We start from the raw sequence: 19,323 nt of genomic DNA on the forward strand, positions 1-19,323 counted from the left end.
CCGTAGATTAGATACATTAATTTTAGGAAGAGAATCAAAGCAGTAAAAGAAGAGATGAAAAAAATTATAGTTTAGATTTCTAATTTTTTTTTAAAAAAATTTTATAGTTTAAATCTTCAAAATTTTAATATATATATTTTTTAAATTTTTAAAATTTAAAACTCTCATAACTCATTAATTAGAGATATATTTATTAAGATTCTGATCAAAATTATTATTTATTATTATATTATTATATTTTATTTTATTTTAAATTCGAAGATGCTGTGGTCATTGATTAGTGGTAGTCGTTAATTAATATTATTAATTTTATTATTAAAAAGTAATAATTAAAATGATGATAAGTACATGGACTCCGTCTGCACCAAGGCGTGCAGACTTAAACCATGAAACCGACGTACATTTTATTATTTTAACCCCAAGACCTGGTGCCATATGTTATCATCATAAAATAATAATATCTTTGAAATTTATGAATGCTGCTTAAAATAGTGACGGGCAAATGGACTCCGTCTCCTCCAAGACCGGATAGGTTGGTTGGTCTCGCCCCTCTCCCTCTCCCTCTCCCTCTCGCTCTCCCGATCTCTCATACCCCAATCCGATTATCCGATCTAGTCTCTGGTGCCGGCGCCCTCCAATCCTCGAACCCTGGGTTCTTCGTTCGGTTCTTCTCCTCTCCGGCGACCCGATCTCGGTGAGTTCCCTTCTCATCTTCTACACCCTTTCTCTCTCCCTCTCCCGCAGTCTGATCTCCATCTCGAATCAATTCTAGTTTCCGGCACCGGCGATTTTCGATCCACCTGGCCCCCGACGCCTCCGATTCTTCGGTTCGGCTCATCTCCTCGAGGCCCACTCGTTCGGATAGCTCTTTAAATATAGATCGATATCCTCTCGTTTCTTGCCTTCTGGTCCTGCTTCACTCCTGTTTTGTAGTTGTCGAGGCTTAAATGATTCTGGTTCTGTAGCTTCTTTTGTCTTTCACTTGTAGCGAAGTTCTGAAAAAAAGAAAACGTTGACATTAGAAACGATAATTTTTAGGTTTCCTATCCGATCGCCATCGAGACTGATCAAACACCAACTAATTTCGTGCATTCGGTCATCTGGTGGGACAGTGGTGGTTTATGTTAATAGCCAGACCAGATGATGCTCGCGTGCGAGTAGCATGAATATTATTCATTTAGATTTATTTTTTTATTTAAATTAATTTAAATATAAATAAAAATTTAAAAAATTGACTAATATCTGTATCTATATCTATATTTATATCGATAATATATATATATATATATATATATATATATATATATATATATATGGATAGATAATTATCTGATCCATATCTGAATATCCGAATTAATATATAATTATATATAATTTTATATAACACTTATTAATTTTAAAAAAAATATAATCATATAAATATATTATTAATTTAATGTATCATCTATTTTGTAATATTTTTAATTTTATAATCATAAAATTTAATTATTTAAATTATATTCATAATTATATGCATACTTTCGATATCTGAATTGTATTCATATCTATTTAAAATAAATATAGATATGAATTTTTGTATTCAAATAATATTTATATTCGTTTTTATATTTTTTTAAAAAAATAAATATGAATATGAATATATTAATATCTGATCCAGTTTCAACCATGCTCATGTTTGTGAAATTATTCTTGATTGACTTTGGAAGTTGCATGCACGGGAGTTCAGGAAAATTTTTAGTTAGTATTTTACTTAGCATATAAATGGTCCAACTAGGTAAATGTGGGAATTAAATATAATATTTTTCAGATATCCTCAAGGAATTTTCATCATATTACATAACGGAAATATTTTACACGGAGCAGAACTGGGATCCTCATGGAAGTATCTACTTTTACCAAAGGGTTCCAGTCATGTCCCTATGCATAGAGCAGCTGGGATTCTGGGAGATTTGTCCAAATGTTGATTAAATTCGAAAATTCGAAAAAGCTACTGCTTAGTTGAGGTATTATGGTGGATGAATTGCCTGTTGACATGAAATGATGCGACTCTCTAGAGAAAGCATGTCAAATGATCGGATGTTGTTGACCTTGCTCGTTGATTTCCTTGGGGACTAAAATTGCAACGATATGCCTTGTCGGTAATTCTTTTCCATGTAAAGAAAAGTCCTCGTTGTTGTCATCACAATCTTCATCATTATCCATGACCTTTTTGCTGTCAGAAAAGTGAAAGCTGTTAAGTTGATAATTCTCCATGGAAGAATTGAGCCAATTTTTAAAAATAGGAGAGAGGGGCCTACCATGAGCGTATAAGGCCATTGGGAGACAGAAAACACTACATTATTGGTTCCAGAATGTTCGTGCAGCGAGGAAACAACTGTTGAAATTCCCCTAGATTTGGAAGACTGTAAAAAAAAAGAAGGTGCTAAATTTGGATACAGGGTATCATACTTATCTTTGAGACACAACTTAGAAGCCAAAGATTCTAACTACTGCCTCATTCGTAGAGGCGCAATATTTAATAGATATACACGTCATCACATCATCCGTAAGTCAAGAGTGCACTGCCTGTCATGCTACTGTTTATACTAAGATTGCATGCTGTCAAGGGTTATACATGTCCACACACACATATATAAATATATAGACACATATGTATGTATCCATGTATGTTGTATGTATGTTGTGGTATTCTCTTATTTCCAATCTCGGATGTCTCTCGAGGAGCCACGCCAGCATCATTACCGATGAAATCATCCGACGACCAAAACTTCTACTAATTGGCTCCATTGAGAAGAACGTGGTCGAATTGAATCCCATATGATACAGTACAGGCCATTTTCTTCACCGTGCGAATGTTGACCGATGTTTCTATCATTATGCGCATAATAACAACCGTCCGCAATGGTCATGCACAACATGGGTGCATACGTTCTAGATCCGTTACCGAATGCCCTGGATAGACCTAGGAAACTTGAGTAGCGATCAACAACCTTCTCTCTATATAAAGAGAGGAGATGAGAACCCCTCGAATAACTTCCAATTTCTAGCATCAAAATTTTATTTTATTCCTTTTTAAGCTTCATCTGGCTAAGGCATCGGAATTTTGTGGCCATAAGAAAAGGGCCTTTGGATGTTAAATTTTGCGGACGACATCGTCTCTGCTTCCAGAGGGTTATAGTGTTACGACTTACGATGCGCTCTCTCCAAATTTATGATCACATTAATAAGCAGGTACTGAAGCTCCTTTATTACAATGGCGGCCTTAAAAGCTTTTTGGAACAGCCCTGTGGGCCCCAAGACAACTCATTTCTGGGGACCTGTTGCCAATTTCAGCTTCGTTGTGGCTGTATGATTCCTCACTTCTCTTGCTGGTTATATATTTCTCAGTTTCTCTCTTCACTCTTATCATATTTATTTAAAGACTAGACAAAGGGAAAACTTGCGGCATTATTTTAAAATGAGCACTTTTAAGTGAAAAAAAATTGCATGACCTCCTTTTTCTTTGAAAGCAAGATAATATTTTAAATTTAATATTTCACCTTATATTACTTCATGGATTTTTATCTGGTTGGTTGTTGGCCAAGAGCCATGTAGCCTCGATTCTTTGGATTAGAGACAATAATAAATCGGATATATATTGAATCAGCTAATATTTATACTTACTCTGTAATTAAAAATTTTATATTCATATCCGTCTCTTATCTATTGTGGATTAGATACGAATTAGATTAGATCGGATAGATAAGAGAGATTGGATGAGATCGAATTGAGTCGGATGCATGTAAATATTATAAAATAATTATAATTTTAAATATAAAATGTATATTAAAATTATATTGTATCGGGTTCAGAACAAGATGTACCATTACTTATACCGATCCGAATCCACTTCAAATATTTTCTAAAATTTATATTATTTCGAATTCTAATTAAGTTGAATAAAATCTACTTATTCGGATTGGATCATATTGGATATTTGGCAAATCAGATGAAATTGCTATCCCTAGTTTGGCTTATCCATCTACCAAAACTTGGCATCTACATGAATGTGGTGTGATACATCGGTATGGATCATAAGAGAAATGAAGAATTTGAAACCTAGTCATGCATCCATATTTATATTCTAAAATCTAGAAAATGGGGTTATAGGCATTGTAAGCCACTGATCAGAACACTGAGTTGTTTTGAAGATTTATTGTTTGTTGGCTACCAGGTTCATGCTATTGGCTTTTGCTTCAATTTGACGAAGCCATAAACTGGTTGCTGTTTCTTTTCCGCACAAATAGAAGCAAAGCAGACTTGGCCCGGCATTTTTTAACAATTAAAGTTATGTCGTCAGTAATTTGTTTGTCGTTTCTCAAAGCATAAAATCAACTAATGTTACATTGTTTGAAAGTTTGTTCATTCTATGGGCAAATTTTGCAATTTTGAGACTCGTATTCTGCTTACTTATGTGCCCTTTAGATGGTAAACTCTATTACTTGGATGCTCCAAAGTCCTTACAGGCTATGGGCGGTAACCCATGATAAACAAAACCAAAACTAGTTGAGATGAATACATGTATCCAAGACTCAAGACAACCAGCAATGCCATGCATTAGATGCAATCATTTTTCCAAATAAAAATTTCACTTTTCAATGTTGAATAATATGATAATTTGAGTTAGGCTGGGCTGCTCTGAAGAGCAAATGTCATCATATACTCTCTGTGTTTTTTTCCATTACCTGTTCTGTGAGATTTATGCAAAGATAATTTCTTTCCAATGGCAAAATTGCCTTTATTCCTTTCTCTCACAAGTGGTTTTTGTTCTCCTTCCTCCCCTATTGCACTGACCCTCTTCTCTTACGACTGTAGAGCCTACCTCATTGTGGCTTCCTTGTCTAATGTGTTGCTTGGATACTCTGTTTTCAAGTTGTTTGGAACTGTCAACACTTTCGGACACTGGGACATGGTAGGACACAATACCACTCAGCTAGACAGTTCATTTGAAGCATCCTGCTAATATCAACAAAAGTTGTCTTATGCTTAAGATTTTTTGGATACCTAGAGAAGTGTTTTTATATTTTTAATATAAAGTTATCAATCTTATATGTAAATACGATGCTTTAAGCGAAGTATCACTATACATTTAAAGTGATCAAGTTATCACGGGTTAAGCGAAATGTCATTATATTTTAAATACATTTATATTCATGGTTAGTTATCATTTTAAGTATCTCAAGACATTTACATGAACATAAAAAGCAAATTAACTTGCAATCTTGTGGCTATTCCATTAATTTATCTGTTAAATAGCACTATATCTCTAAGTCTCCCTCTCTCTCTTTTCTTTTTTTTCTTTTTTTTTTTTTTAATATGCATCGAAGGATACAAATACACTACATATATATAGATGCATACATACAAGTTACAGAGAGAGAGAGAGAGAGAGAGAGAGAGAGAGATTAGGACGGCAGCATTAAATCGGGATATCATCTTTATTTTCTCTTTCCACTTCCTATTTTCCCTTTCCTATGGCACTGGCTAATAGAGAACAACTATGGCCAAAGTTTTAAGTTTCACTGAAGTTGAACCTCAGTTTTGGCTTTTGGTCAATTTCAGCAATCTCAGTTAGTTTCAGTCAAAATTGGCCAATTTCAATTTAGTTTGGGCCAGTTTCAGCCAAAACTAGCTTTGGATGCCTTTTTAATGTTTTATTTTGATGTCTAGTGCCACTTTTTCATTTATTAAGTACATAACCTATATAATATTTATTTTTTCTTTTTTTGAGTTTAAAAAGAGGAGATAGATAATAGAATTAACATTCCAGAGGTTGAGGCCTTCGAAGAAATGCTTGCAGACAACTAGATTCAAAATATTTCACAAAAATAACATTTTCAAAATAATCTAATATTTATAACTGGAGGCATATGATTAAATATCCACTTAAACACAAAAACATAAAAAATGCTTGTATGCGATTTATTTATAAGTTCTATTTTGACTGGAGAATAATGAATTTTCAGAAAACTAAAGTTCAAGAAGTAAATTACATATAGACACATAAAGTTCACTTATATCTAATTCAGTCTTAGATTGTAGAAACTATACAACAAAGAAGCTATATAGCACAATATGCTCTAAAATGTTCGGAATAATATTTCTGGGTTCCTTTTATTTTTCTATTTTCTTTTTTTTTTTTGTGAAATTTCTATTGATCTGTTGATCGAAACTCCAAAAGATGGAGCAAAATTTCTGAAGTCACAACCAAAATGGAGTTTTCAAACCCCGGCTACAGGCATGGATGGCTGTGGTTGGGTCAAGTTCTTTTCCCTCTCCATCCCTTTCTTTCATCTGAAGGTCAATAACAAGCAGCTGAACCTAGGTAATCTGATCAAGGCTGGATCCACTTCAGTTAGTGCCAATGATTGGTTGGTTGTTTATTGGAGGTTGATGGATTTGTTGATTGAGAGGGAGAGAGAGGCAAGAGAGTGGGGTGCAAACTAGATGCAAAATAGCCAGAGATGGGGAGGGATATATCACGAAATTAGAAAAAATCTCTCTTTATTTTGTTTTCTTTTATTGTAAAATTTGAGCCGTCCAGATCTTGTTCTGATGTTTCAAAAAAATTGGAAGTATTTTCGCCCTAATGTTTTCAGGAGTAGACCAGCCTAACTCATGATAATAATAAACTGATCTACTAGTCAAGCTTTATAAATTGTTTTGCAAGAGTTATAAACAATGAAAAAATAACTTATGCCTCTTAAAAAAATTAGTTAATTGAACAACTAATTAGTCAGTCACTGAGAGTGGAACTATATTTGCAGAAACCAAGTTATAGTCTGGATATGAAAAGAGAGAAGAAAAAGAAAGAAAAAGATAAAAGTTTTAAGTTATTGTACTTAGAAATAAATATCATTCAGGAAAAAAAAATGAGAATGAAAGCTTCCATTTGCTTCTTTATTATGAGAAAAAAAATATGGTATACATTCTTCTATGTTATATGGATAGCAGGTCTAATGTTACCAAAATGAGTTATTTGTATTTTATAGACCTTATTTCATTATGGGAGACATAGAAGATAGCAACAAATAGAAAATTTTATGCTAAAATTCATTATCCTTTTCATTTTTTGGTGCATAATTATTTTGAAATATGTCACCGCATTGAAGTTAGATACTTCCAATCAGCTGTTGAAAATTATCATTCTTTTGAGTTTTTTCGACAGCTGACTATGGTAGCTCTCATGCCAGTCGATTAGTCATATCTGCTTTTGAAATCTTTCAACTTGGCTGTCGATTGTGAAGATAACCTGTAACTTTGCTGCTCATACTGTATATTTTGACTAATTTCTGATCACTGTCTACTGCAACTATACGTGTTCTTTCTTTTCTATTCTTTTATGATGAAAGCTTGATCCCTTTTCTATTCATGTTTCTGACCTGTTCATGATATAATTGTATGACTTGGTTGGTTTGTGAAATTGTTTTTATGGCTCTGCTTTTTTAGGGTTTGGTCGATACGCAGAAACCTCCAGAAATGATCTCTGGCAACATGACTGCAGGTTAAGAAGTTTCTTGGGTCAGAAGATTATAATTTTTCACTTTTCCATTAACTGACCTAGACTAATTGTCGATTTGGTTTCGCAGTCATGTGTGTGTATTCAGGACTCTTCATGAGGTTTGCATGGATGGTGCAGCCACGAAATTACCTGCTTCTAGCTTGCCATACCTCTAATGAATCTGTTCAGCTTTATCAGCTATCTCGTTGGGCAAAGGCCCAAGGGTAAGGATATTGCTCCTAAGTTTTCTGGGGAATTACTTGGTTCTATATCTAAAAGTAATTGGTTGCTACCAGTCCTATTGATTTTATTTACTTTGGGAGATTAGGTCCCAGTGCATTATTGTTTTGTGTTGTTTGGTACTGCCATGAATATGGATCTTGCTTAGGCTTCTGCTAACGTCTCTGTATAGCAACCTTGGGATGGCTTTAGCCTCTTAAGTAGTACCTTCATTAATGGATGTTTTGTTTGAGTCGTAAAAAACTCTGCTTATCATCATCTTATGCTATGCGGTTGCTTGTTAATTTATGGTTTGTTTTGCCCAACAAGCATTGACATTCCGAATCATGTCTAATGAAAAAAAGGGGTTAGATGCATGACAGGCTGTTGTTTATAAAAGCCTTAATTTGAAATAATCTAAATCAGGTGACCTCTTAATGTATACCTCCTATATAGTGCTACAAGATGCTTAACATTATGTTCTGAATTGATGATACATTAATTTGGTCAGGAAATAAATCAATTCACACCATTAACTTTGTGATTTTGTCGGGGTCTATTAATTGAAAATGTGTTTTTCTCTGTTGTTGGACTGGAAAAGTGAAAATATGCTAGTTCTTTCGTATTCTCGTGGTCTTTGGCATTAATTCATGTTCTAACTTTTTTTTTTTTTTTAAACAGATACTGGGATAAGAAAGAGACAGAGTTGCAGAAGTAACTTCTATGAGGTTCTTCAAAAGTATTTTATTCAAATCAGTAAATGGATGATGTGTAACTCAAGCTTCATATTGGTGAATCAGCACTGGAATCTTTCATGTGAACCATTATTGCATGAGAATTGCCCCCTGAAAGTGTCATTTTATCCAGACATCACAATGGATTCCAATTTACTCATACATAATGATTAAGTTTTCTTTCTTCTGGAATATTAATGAATCACTTGGATTTCCAATTTCTAGCATGGTAAGGTTCCTTACCAGATTCACATCCATGCACCAAGTTGCTTGTTCTTGTGGAATCTGCTTCTCTCTAGTATGACCTGAGCATCAATCTACTAGATCTTAGCTTATGTGAATGAAGCCATGAACTGCCAGCTTTGTGTCCTTGATCCAGGATAATTTATTTGGTATTATCTGCAGGGGCATATTTGGCTTTCAAGCACCCAACTGATTAGGATTTTGAGCAAATTATAAAATAATAGATCTCTTCCCTCATGCTTTTGCCGGCTGCCAAAAGCTTATGATTTAGTGACATGGTTATGATCTTACCCACAATCAGGTCTCTTTGACCCTTATCCTCTTCATGAAGCCGCAACCAGCATTCTCACTTGTGCTGCCATACGTGAAGCAGCAACCTAAACAATGGTTGCATGTTTGCCTCTGTTAATCTTCTGACTTGGTGATGTAGATCTAGTTAGATTGATTCTATTTGGACCGGCCTTATAAGAAACCATAATGTATAAACAATGAAGTCATATTCAAAATGCTCACATGCGAACGCAGGGTAATTAACTTTGCATTTTCTCATGTCAATAGTTGCTTCCTGCATGTGCACAGGTGAGGGTAACAAGCATGAACAAAACTGAGAGCTGGGCGATCATGCTTGTGCAATCGGCCATTTATGATATGAAATGGACCAAGATTTTAAATTCCGCAGGATGAGATTGCTCTTAGGTAGTGTTTGGATGTTCCAATTTTGGATGGAATAAGGGCTTATTCCATCTTATTCCCTCGAACAGGTGAAAACGACGTGATGGGCCATCCTGGTTTAGCAATTTCGATCAACCTTCCCTTATTTTCATCTATCTTGGTTTAGCTATTCCATGGAACCTTCCCTTATTTTTATCTATCTTGGTTTAGCTATTCCATGATGATCCATGGAATAGCTTATTCTAGGTCTTTATCTAACATAAAATAGCTTAGTTTAGGTCTTTAATGAGCATTAATTCTATTTTATTTTATGTATATAAAATAATACTGCATTAATTACATCTTGTTCTTGATAGAATAGCAGATTTCCAACCAAACAGAAATCTGAAATAACAAGGATGGATAGTTATTCTCTGAAAATTTGTATTCTTATTTTAGAAATAAATAAAAAAAATCCAAACACTATCTATAAAATGGGACGCACCCATTTAATCTTGTCTTGACTTTTGAGAGAGGAGATGCTCCGAGATATCTTGATTAGGATGTTAGAACGGTGGCAAGGTGGTTTTGTCCTGGCAAATGGGATGGCACTCCATCCTGCTGTCATGCGGGATGCCCCCGTAGAGATTTGAATCTTGATATGGATTGTGTGTCACCAAGACGATGGGATCTATAATGTGACAATGAACTACTTTTTTGATTGTGATAACATCAAACATTTTTTTTGTTCTGCTGAAAATAGCATCCGACAATCTGTAGAACAATTAACGCAAAGCCACGCTCTGCAGCTGGCTGACGAAAAAATGATGGTAACTTGTTATTAGAAGAAATAATTATCGCAAAATAGGGATGGCATTATCAGTTGTTGATTGCTTGACATAATCTATGTACGTTGCGACTGTTGAAAAGTGACAACAGTCGATTGAAGGATTAATGGTCTGTTTAAAGGTTGCTGCTCGTAATCTAGTTTTTAGATCTCGGTCTGATGGTTAAAATTTTTATTATTTTATAAATTTAGATTTTGAGGCATGCACATTTCAATATATACTTGTACATAATCTCAGTGAGATTTATCTGAAATAAAAAATAAAATTTAAAATATTTTATCAACATATAAATTTTTTGATACAATATAATATATAGTATTTTCATTGATTAGCAAACTAACATCTATGCTAATCTTCATTTTCCATAATCTGTCCATTTAAACTGAAAATATGAATATCAAAAGAATTTTATTAGAATACTATTGAATTGATAAGGTTTCATAATAAAAAATGAATCAAAATAATAGAATAAATAAGCCATAATATTTGAAATTAAATTATCTCCAATAAAAATTTTAAAAAAACTAATAATTAAAATATGTGAGTGGTTCAGATTGTGCTTGCTGATTTTTTAGGAGGTATTTTTGAAAAAAAATATATTTTTTAGCAGTTGAAATAATAGATTCACGTTGGATCTAAGATGAAGAAGTTTAGGGTTAGAATTTTTTAGTAAATTATCAAATCCAAATTTACTTTCTAAAAATATATTGATGGCTATAAAATTATACATGTTATCATTGAAACTTTATAAATAGAATATAATTTAAAACATATAAGTATCATCGGGGATGTTTCTGATAATAATAGATAAATTAAATCTATAATATTTTATATCCATTACAAAGTTAAGTGTTAGGACACCAATTAGTTACCTATCTAATTTTTCAAAGTTATAGAGATCACTGTACCAATTTCATCTTCAATAATATTGTTTAATTTATATCTTGAGATAATAGATATATTAAAATATTTGAATAAAAAATATATTTATTTTACTAAAAAATATAGTATTATAAAATGTATTATAACTTTACCATGGTAGAGGGGACTGATCATTTTTACCATATTGATTGCAAATCATTATTATTTATGGCAACTTCAAAATTGTAATATTGTTTATGTCACCGATCACAAGGGGTGTTAATTAATTTTAAACCTATTTTACAAATAAATTTTATCTCTTAAAAGATAATTAAATAATTTTAAATTTTTTGCATATGCAAATTTTTGGACATAACCGAATATCATTCTTCACCTGAAATATTACCAATCAAGCCACAAATCAATCCTAATTGAACTAACAATATATCCAAATTTAATTCAAAAAAATAAACAAACTTCATATTTTAATCTACTTTTGGCCATTGATTTTTCGAGCCCAACCTCTAGTATAATATTAAACCAATTCGATCCAACATGTCTCAAGCAGACCTAAGCTTATAAATAGATTATTATTATTAAATATTAAATCTTAAAATTAATTAATATATATAATTCATAATTATAAATTTATTTTTTTAAATATCAATTTTCTAAATCCATCGTCTCATCTATGCCGCCGCTCCTCTTATCCGATTGAGACTCCTAAGGACGGCAAAAATAGAAAAAAATTTGAAAAAAAAATATAAAAAAAAATCAACAAAAATAAAGAAAAGATGAAAAAAATTAAATATATATACATCCAACAAAAACCCTAGCTGTTGTTTGAGCTTTCCTATTCAGTCGCTACTCCAAGCCTCCCACCCGATTGAGACTCCTGAGGATAGAAAAAATAGAGAAAAAATTAAAAAAATAATAGAAAAAATCAACAAAAATCATAGAAAGATGGAAGAAAATTAAAAGGTAAGATCTTTTCGCATATCAGTTTTTTTCTTTGGGCTTCTTTTTCATTTCAACGGAGGGGTTTCTAAGATCTGATTGGGGTTTTTTTTTTCTCAAGGATTTTGTGCGAGTTATAGTGGTGTGAGTTGGTTCCTTGAGATTTTGAGAGCTTAACCTTGGTAGAAGCATGATATTTTGTAGGGTTTAATGATTTTCTATCGAAAGGATTCTTTTTTGGTTACAATATTTTCAATTCATGGTGTTCTGTTCTCATGCATCTTGCTAAAAAGAAGAAAGAAATCCCACCACTCTGTTTTTAGTGTACATAGGAGAGTTCAGAAGGTGCCACGTGTTACGAAGAGAGGCGCCACATGTCATAAAGTGGGAAGGACTCTCAATGTAGTATATTTTTTTTTTTTTCGGGAGACAGGAGGTGCTCTAAGGCGTGCTATCCCCACCCCACCCCACCCCACCCCACCCACTTTGGGTCCGAACCTAAGAATGGAAGAGAAAGAGGGAACGTCGAGTAAGAACTAGCGGCCCAATAACATAATTGCTCAGGTGTGAGGGCCCAAACGGCCCAACGGGTTAGCGGGCTACTCGCTGATCCGTAAAAGCTCCGATCGTTATTCGATGCCCTAAAATAGAGAAGAGACCCGCGCGCCTCTTTGCGACGAGAAGAAGCCGCGAGCAAAGATGCGGAGGTGAGAGCTTCTACTACATCTCCTCCATTCCCTTTCTCTTCTCTTTCGGGTTATGCCCATAAATTCTCCAATTATTTTTTTTTTTGGTTTTTCGTTGAGATTTTCGATTGTAATTTTGACAAGAATATCTTGAAATAATAGGATGTTAACTTGCATCAATTTCGAGTTAATATTGAAACCATGATTTGTCGCTTCTTGAAGCTGTTTTTGTATTTTGGCCATTAATTCTCAAGATGCAGAAGAATTCAAATAACACAGCTGTTTGTTCAGCCAAAAGGAACTGTGTAGAATCCATCTATTGGGAAATTTATCATCTATTTTTACTTATATTTTATTTTTTTAGTTTGCACAATTTCTTTTTACCAACTTGTTAATCTATACATGTCCTTTTCTTAGGCTTTGGTTCCATGTGACGGCTTTAAGATTTTAGGATACTAATGAATTTATTTGGCGATTTCTGATGCAGATTTTATTTTTCTGAATTTAATAAATAATGTGATAGTGCGAATCTGCGAGATAATTAGACTGATAGTATGATTAGAAAGGCATAAGTAAGCGTCGTTCATAAGCTCTCTCTGTTTTTTTTGCTCAACTGTAGATTACTTCTGCTATTCATGTGATGTCTATTGATCTTCCATTTTTGTTAATATAAGGACAATGTAGTGAGAGCTATGGAATTGCTTGCCATTAGAAATATGTAACTTGTTTTCTGAACCAAACATTTCTTAAGCTTTTGTATTTGTTATACAGGTGATTAACTAAAAGAAAGATAGCATATTTTAGTATATTTTGAATTGCCTGCAAGAGGTAGAATCTTGGCACTCAGAGGAGTCTTGATAGCGATTGCTGGCTTGCTGGATTGAGTTTTTTTTATAACAAGCTCAAGTAGTTTATGATGGTTAAAGGTTTGTATAAGTGTCTGAACCAGTTAATGAATATTCGTTTCCTTTTTTTCCTTATTCAGCTTGCAAATTTCTGTTGCTGCCACCTCCACTTTCCATCTATAAATTCGATGCAACTCTGATATGTTTACTTTTATTGTTCACAGAGCAGAAGCCAGCAAAACCAGATAAAAAGAAGGAAAAACATAAATTGGCAAAACTGAAAAAAAGGATACAGCAAAATGAAGTTGATCTTAGATGTGGTGATCAGCTTCCGCAGAAGGATGAACAATGTATGGATCAAACAAATGGTAAGTATATGGATTTTTAAGACTAGTTGTATTTCCCTTTGCATGCACCAAGATATCATGTGAAAAGCTTCATTTATATTTTGAGAAGCATGAAGCAGTTTATTGAAATCACCAGATATATATTCAAACCAGTTAAATTTTCTATACAAGAATGATGTATAGAAGCTCTTTTGGAATAAAGAACAGGTACAAAGACCAACTACTGCATATTATTTAGGGTGGCCGAACTGCCCTTAAGCAGGGCATGAAGGCCAAGTTAGATAATGAAAGAAAAATGTTCCAAAGGTTTTGATGATTCTAAAGAGAAACTGTTCAATAGCAATAGAGAGGCTCTCAGCTTTCTACTTCTTTGTTGATTAATCCAGATGGCCCTGCTGACTTTAGTATTTACAATTCCTGCTACAAGTTCAATGTGGTTGTTTCTTAGTTTAGGAACTGTTCAATAGCAATAGAGAGGCTCTCAGCTTTCTACTTCTTTGTTGATTAATCCAGATGGCCCTGCTGACTTTAGTATTTACAATTCCTGATACAAGTTCAATGTGGTTGTTTCTTAGTTTAGGAACTGTTCAATAGCAATAGAGAGGCTCTCAGCTTTCTACTTCTTTTGTTGATTAATCCAGATGGCCCTGCTGACTTTAGTATTTACAACTCCTGCTACAAGTTCAATGTGGTTGTTTCTTAGTTTAGGAGCATTTTATTTTCGCTTGCATAACCACTCCAAAATAGCTCCAATTGCTGCTTCCAGATGTTCTGAAGCTTTTTAATGACATTACGTATAGTGACAAGATGACCTTAGATCAATTAACCTTTTCATGTTGCTGCATTTGAATATAGGATATAGTAAACCTTGATTAAAAAAGGCTATTTCTTTAAAATTGACTTATCAAGCATTATACATTGTTTAAATGACCTAGATACTCACACAGCCTATCATCTCTGTGACTGTCAAATCCCAGCTTTAGCAAGTTATTGTGTGCTTTTCGCAGCTCTTCCTTTGTATTTTTAGATTTCTTGTATCATCATTATTTTATTTATTTTTTTGGGAACTGGCATGGGAGAAGCCTGGCTGAAAACAAGGTGAGGGCAAGACTCAAACCGAGGTCATTGGTACCCAATACCCGGTGACTTTACCAACTGAAGTAGCTGGCACCCCTCCTTATGTATGCATTTTATTTCATTATGCCTGCTGCCAGTTGTCCAAAAAAAGAAAAAAATAAAAATCAAACTACGAAATGGATCCAAATTTCTTATGGTTATGCCAGTTGAGTTAGCTGGATTATTTTTTATTTTATTTGTATTTTTTCCTTTTGTTTGGTAGTGATGCTCATTTATTAAATGTGCATGTCACTTTTGCTAGCTTGCACGACAATGGGCAATGGCTCCAAAGCAAGGAGAAAGACTGGTGATTATGCTGAGTTTAAAGAAGCAAATATTGGGACAAATATTAAAACTAGTGAGAGTCAATCTTCATTTGTTGTCCTGCAAAATCTTAATTCTTGAATACTGATAACTTGATTGTGCCTCATGAATGTACTTCTGAGCTCTGACTCCACTCTTGCAGAGAAGGTGAAAAAAGCTGGGAAGAGCAAGAAGAAGGATCTCCATGTACCTGCACACGATAGCAAATTGGAAGAGAATCACAGGGAAATACATCCAGCAAAGGTTGATGAAATCTCATCAGTGGATGAAGATTGTTCGAGAGGCATGAAAAGTATAGGACTGCTATTCTTTTTACTATTTACTATTGTACCATACTCTGCATATCTATGCTAGTTGCATGCGTGTGTGTGTGTGTGTGTGGCTGAATACTATTATTTTGCTGTACTCTTTCAAATATTTTCCATATAGGTTCTGATTTCAATATTGCAAATCTGTTACTGTCTCTTGATAAATTTTTGTTGGGTTTCTGAGAAGTAGAATGCAGTGTTTGATGGACCATCCGTTTCATTTATTTCTAAATAATGAATGCTAGCCAATTTGTTCATATGGTTTGTTGGTACGGGTTATGGCATCCATTTGATTCAAGATAGTCATAATTATTTGTTCCAATCCATGTTATTCATTTCTCAACTATAGTTCTTTTTATCATGGAAACAATTCATTCACTTTTATGGAGTAAGACTCACATAGATCCTCTTACAGAATGGCTTACTAGTTACAAAGAGAGCAGACCAGGCTTGAAGGTACTGCAACAAAGAATAGATGAGTTTATAACTGCTTATGAGGTGCAACAAGAGCAGGTACATATTTTTGCTATATTTCTTTTTTTTAAAAAAAAAATCTATACATTATTTTTTTAGACATCTTTGGACTGAAACAATCATAATGGAAGCATGTTCTTTGAATAATCATATATTTTTTGTCGTCAGTTTATTCAGTTTCAATCTTAAAGAAAAAAATCTATGCTTTCTGATTCATAAATGTCATGTCAATGATCAAATAAGTGAAGTTTTCCATGTGCTTCCATAAACTTATTACATGCAATGCTCCTAATAGTTACATGGTCAACTTTGCAGTTAAAATCCATTAGTTATCCACAACTTGCCTTTTAAAAATTGTTACATCTTATAATTCCTGAACTGGTATCTGCAGGAAAGGAAAGAAAGAGAAGCACGTGCTGCAGAAGGAGGATGGACAGTTGTGGTGCATCATAAAGGTAGAAAGAAAACAACTGATTCCGAAACTGGAATAACTGTGGGTTCTGTTGCCCAAGCTGCTGTGATGGATAAAATGGCTAAAAGAAAAAAGAAGTTGCTGTAGATTTTTACAGATTCCAAAGACGGGAAGCCCAGAGGAATGGTACATAAATTTCCTGAAAACATCTGCATTTTGCAATTTTATTTGCTTAAACCTGTATGAGTGATATTACTATTTGTCACACATGCACTATCAGGGTTTAAGTTACTGTTTTCTACAAGTGCTTGTTGTGAGAAGTTAATAGCTATGTAAACCTTCACCTTATGAATGCTCACATGCTCTTCTTCTTCCTTTTTGTGATAGCTCACATGCTTGTTATATGATTCTTTCTCCTTAGATGGGCATTGTTCTTTTAATGCTAGTTGATTGTGATTTCTTCCCCTTGCCTTCAAATAGTTTGCATGCTTTTGGACCCTTCTTTGTTGCTAGCAACTTTGCCCTATCAATCAACTAAAGATTGCATGTCAGACATGTTTAATACTGCTGAATATATAGGGCTTCGAAAGAGAGAGAGAGAGAGAGAGAGAGGAGGCGGGGGGGGGGGGGGGGGGGCGTTGCTAGGGGAAAGGAAAGGGAGAAAAGGGCAAAAAATCTTCCATAAGTTGGACTGTCTTTTCTTCATCTTCACTCATAAACATGTCTTGAAACTGGTGCACAATAAAGTTTCATACTTTTAAGCATGATCTGGAATAGGATGCTGATGAAACCTGGGCGGGGATAGGTTGGAATTTGGTGGCTTTGGTTCCAAATTCCCATCAAAATGTTCAAAAGTTGCAGGAGGGGGTTCATGGGAAATGAGCCAAAGGAAGATAATTTTCATAGGATGAGAAGAGGGCAAGTGGAAGCTTTTGCTTGAAGATTTTACTTTCATCTTTCTAGAAAGAAGAACTGGAAAATGAGAAGTTAAGCTTTCTGGAAAGTTGGAGAAGTACTTCCCAGAAATTTGGTTTCCTACCAACCAAACAAATGGACATGTAGTTTTCCAGGGGGGGACTGATTTCCATGGTTTTCTATTTTATTTATTTTATTTTTGCAAGCAGACATATCTAAATGTTTATTGTCTTGTGACTTCCATATGGAAATCAGGTTTCAACGAATTTCAAGGGTCAATAGATGTGCTTGAGTGCTTAATTCTATGTCAGATGCGCCACATCTAAGAATGTGCAAACTGAAGGCATGTCTCCTAGAATTAGAGAATGGTGGATGAAGTCTAGATGCTTTTGTAATGTGATGCTCTCACTACATAATAGTTTGATCTAGAGGAAATAGAATATTATATTGAAGCACACTTTGGGCCAATGTAATTCACATTAATGGAGAGAGAACGGGCCAAAGGTGACTATGGTAAAAATAGGAAATAATAGTTAGAAATATGTACATTGAATAATGTAGATAAAGCAGTAGAATATTAAGTAGCATGGAAATTTATCAGAGTGAACAGAGAGGAAGCTATGCGAGGAGGGAGAAAAGGTGGACAAGAGAGCTTGAATGACAGGTGTTATAGATGCCAAAGTTTTGATAGGAAGTGTAGTTAGAAACTTGGATGAGGCCTTTTTCTTTTGCTAGTTATATATTATTTTAATTTCATAGTCGTACAAATATCAAATGAAGAAAATTTATTCCATTTTTTTTCTCTCCTTTGACCTGCTGTTGTATCTTTAGGTATCTGTTAGCCCTACAGATATATGGGCTTAATTTATGATGTGATTGTGATCTCTTGGTAGTTCAAAGGAAGTGGGACATACATAATTTATATACATGTTGTCTATATTCACTATCTACTATTTTGCTTGATCGGTTGCCTATGGTCTAAACATAGTTTCTGAATTGAGTGAGTGGATCCTGAGCAGAAATCTGCAAATATGTTTTGATGTTTGTACAATAATAAAAGTGTTCTGCTTATGGTTCCATGAGTGATTTCTGCCTTCACAGATTAAGTTGCTTGTACTATTCTCTGGAAGCCTGTATTGTGGGTTTGCTTTTTCATTCATTCGTTCATTTTCAATCTATAACCCTGTCTTGCAGAGGTCATGATGCTGCGGAGCAAGTTCGAGCAGGACAAGAAAAGGATACAGCAGTTGAGGGCTGCCAGGAAGTTTCGACCTTACTGAAGCTGCATTTGGTTCTGGTCATTCCGACTATTCAATGAGTAATAGCATTTCTATCACTAGTCATATCACAGACAGTGCGACAGTTCCAGTAAGAAAAGCTAATGCCATGCCTGAAAAGAAACGGTGTGATAAACCCTCAGGCAATGGTGAAACTTGACTCTGATTCCGTGCTCCATTCCCTTGCAAGTTCTGTAAAGCCCATTATTTCTATAATTCTACTGCTCGAGTCGAGATGGTGTAATTTAAATTGACAGCTTGTAACTTTATACTGTTTTCCTTTTTCTCTGGTTCGAGTTACATTTCACAGCATTGTTGCAGATGTTGAGTTTGACCGAGCTTTGGTGGGTTTATATTAGTACATGTTACCACATTTTAGTTATATTGATCTGTGATGATTTGATGTCCTGAAAACTTATGAACAAAGAACAAGCTTTTTCCCATCAATGTTTGTTATAATCTTTTTGCATACTTGGTTCACTAAAATCATTCTTTCAGGACCAGCTTTGTTGAAATGAATGTGTAGATGTTCTCGCTTTTTTTATACAAATATTCTTTAGATATCT

The 19,323-nt window shown here is 34.1% G+C and overlaps 2 protein-coding genes across 5 annotated transcripts; both read left to right on the forward strand.

Moving 5' to 3' along the window:
* Window positions 1–461: 461 nt before the first annotated feature.
* Window positions 462–8,685, forward strand: LOC105053075 (mitochondrial pyruvate carrier 1). 4 transcript variants are annotated; one of them, XM_073244698.1, is made up of 6 exons: window positions 500–694; window positions 3,117–3,346; window positions 4,855–4,951; window positions 7,489–7,543; window positions 7,629–7,764; window positions 8,441–8,685. In XM_073244698.1, exons 3-6 carry the CDS (start codon window positions 4,949–4,951, stop codon window positions 8,475–8,477), a joined length of 231 nt encoding a protein of 76 aa, XP_073100799.1. In that variant the 5' UTR covers window positions 500–694; window positions 3,117–3,346; window positions 4,855–4,948; the 3' UTR covers window positions 8,478–8,685. The 4 variants fall into 4 exon arrangements, with proteins under 4 accessions (XP_073100798.1, XP_010932400.1, XP_073100799.1 ...); XM_073244697.1 differs by lacking the exon at window positions 3,117–3,346 and having other exon boundaries at window positions 462–694; XM_010934097.3 differs by lacking the exon at window positions 4,855–4,951 and having other exon boundaries at window positions 501–694; window positions 3,232–3,346.
* A 3,963-nt stretch (window positions 8,686–12,648) lies between these two features.
* Window positions 12,649–18,791, forward strand: LOC105037437 (uncharacterized). The gene is given in 9 exon segments (XM_073245007.1): window positions 12,649–12,760; window positions 13,511–13,665; window positions 13,809–13,952; window positions 15,310–15,405; window positions 15,514–15,654; window positions 16,095–16,192; window positions 16,545–16,692; window positions 16,695–16,751; window positions 18,675–18,791. Coding segments are annotated over 8 exon segments (783 nt in total). The 5' UTR covers window positions 12,649–12,760; window positions 13,511–13,652; the 3' UTR covers window positions 18,761–18,791.
* Window positions 18,792–19,323: the final 532 nt, after the last annotated feature.

This window comes from Elaeis guineensis, chromosome 10 (genome assembly GCF_000442705.2).
Source record: "Elaeis guineensis isolate ETL-2024a chromosome 10, EG11, whole genome shotgun sequence".
NCBI lineage: Eukaryota > Viridiplantae > Streptophyta > Magnoliopsida > Arecales > Arecaceae > Elaeis > Elaeis guineensis.

Coding starts and splice junctions, on each gene's coding strand:
- LOC105053075 (XM_073244697.1), top strand. CDS start 477: ATGCTGCTTAAAATAGTGACGGGCAAATGGACTCCGTCTCCTCCAAGA. Junction 4,952..7,488: donor CTTTCGGACACTGGGACATG/GTAGGACACAAT, acceptor CTGCTTTTTTAG/GGTTTGGTCGATACGCAGAA. Junction 7,765..8,440: donor CGTTGGGCAAAGGCCCAAGG/GTAAGGATATTG, acceptor TTTTTTAAACAG/ATACTGGGATAAGAAAGAGA.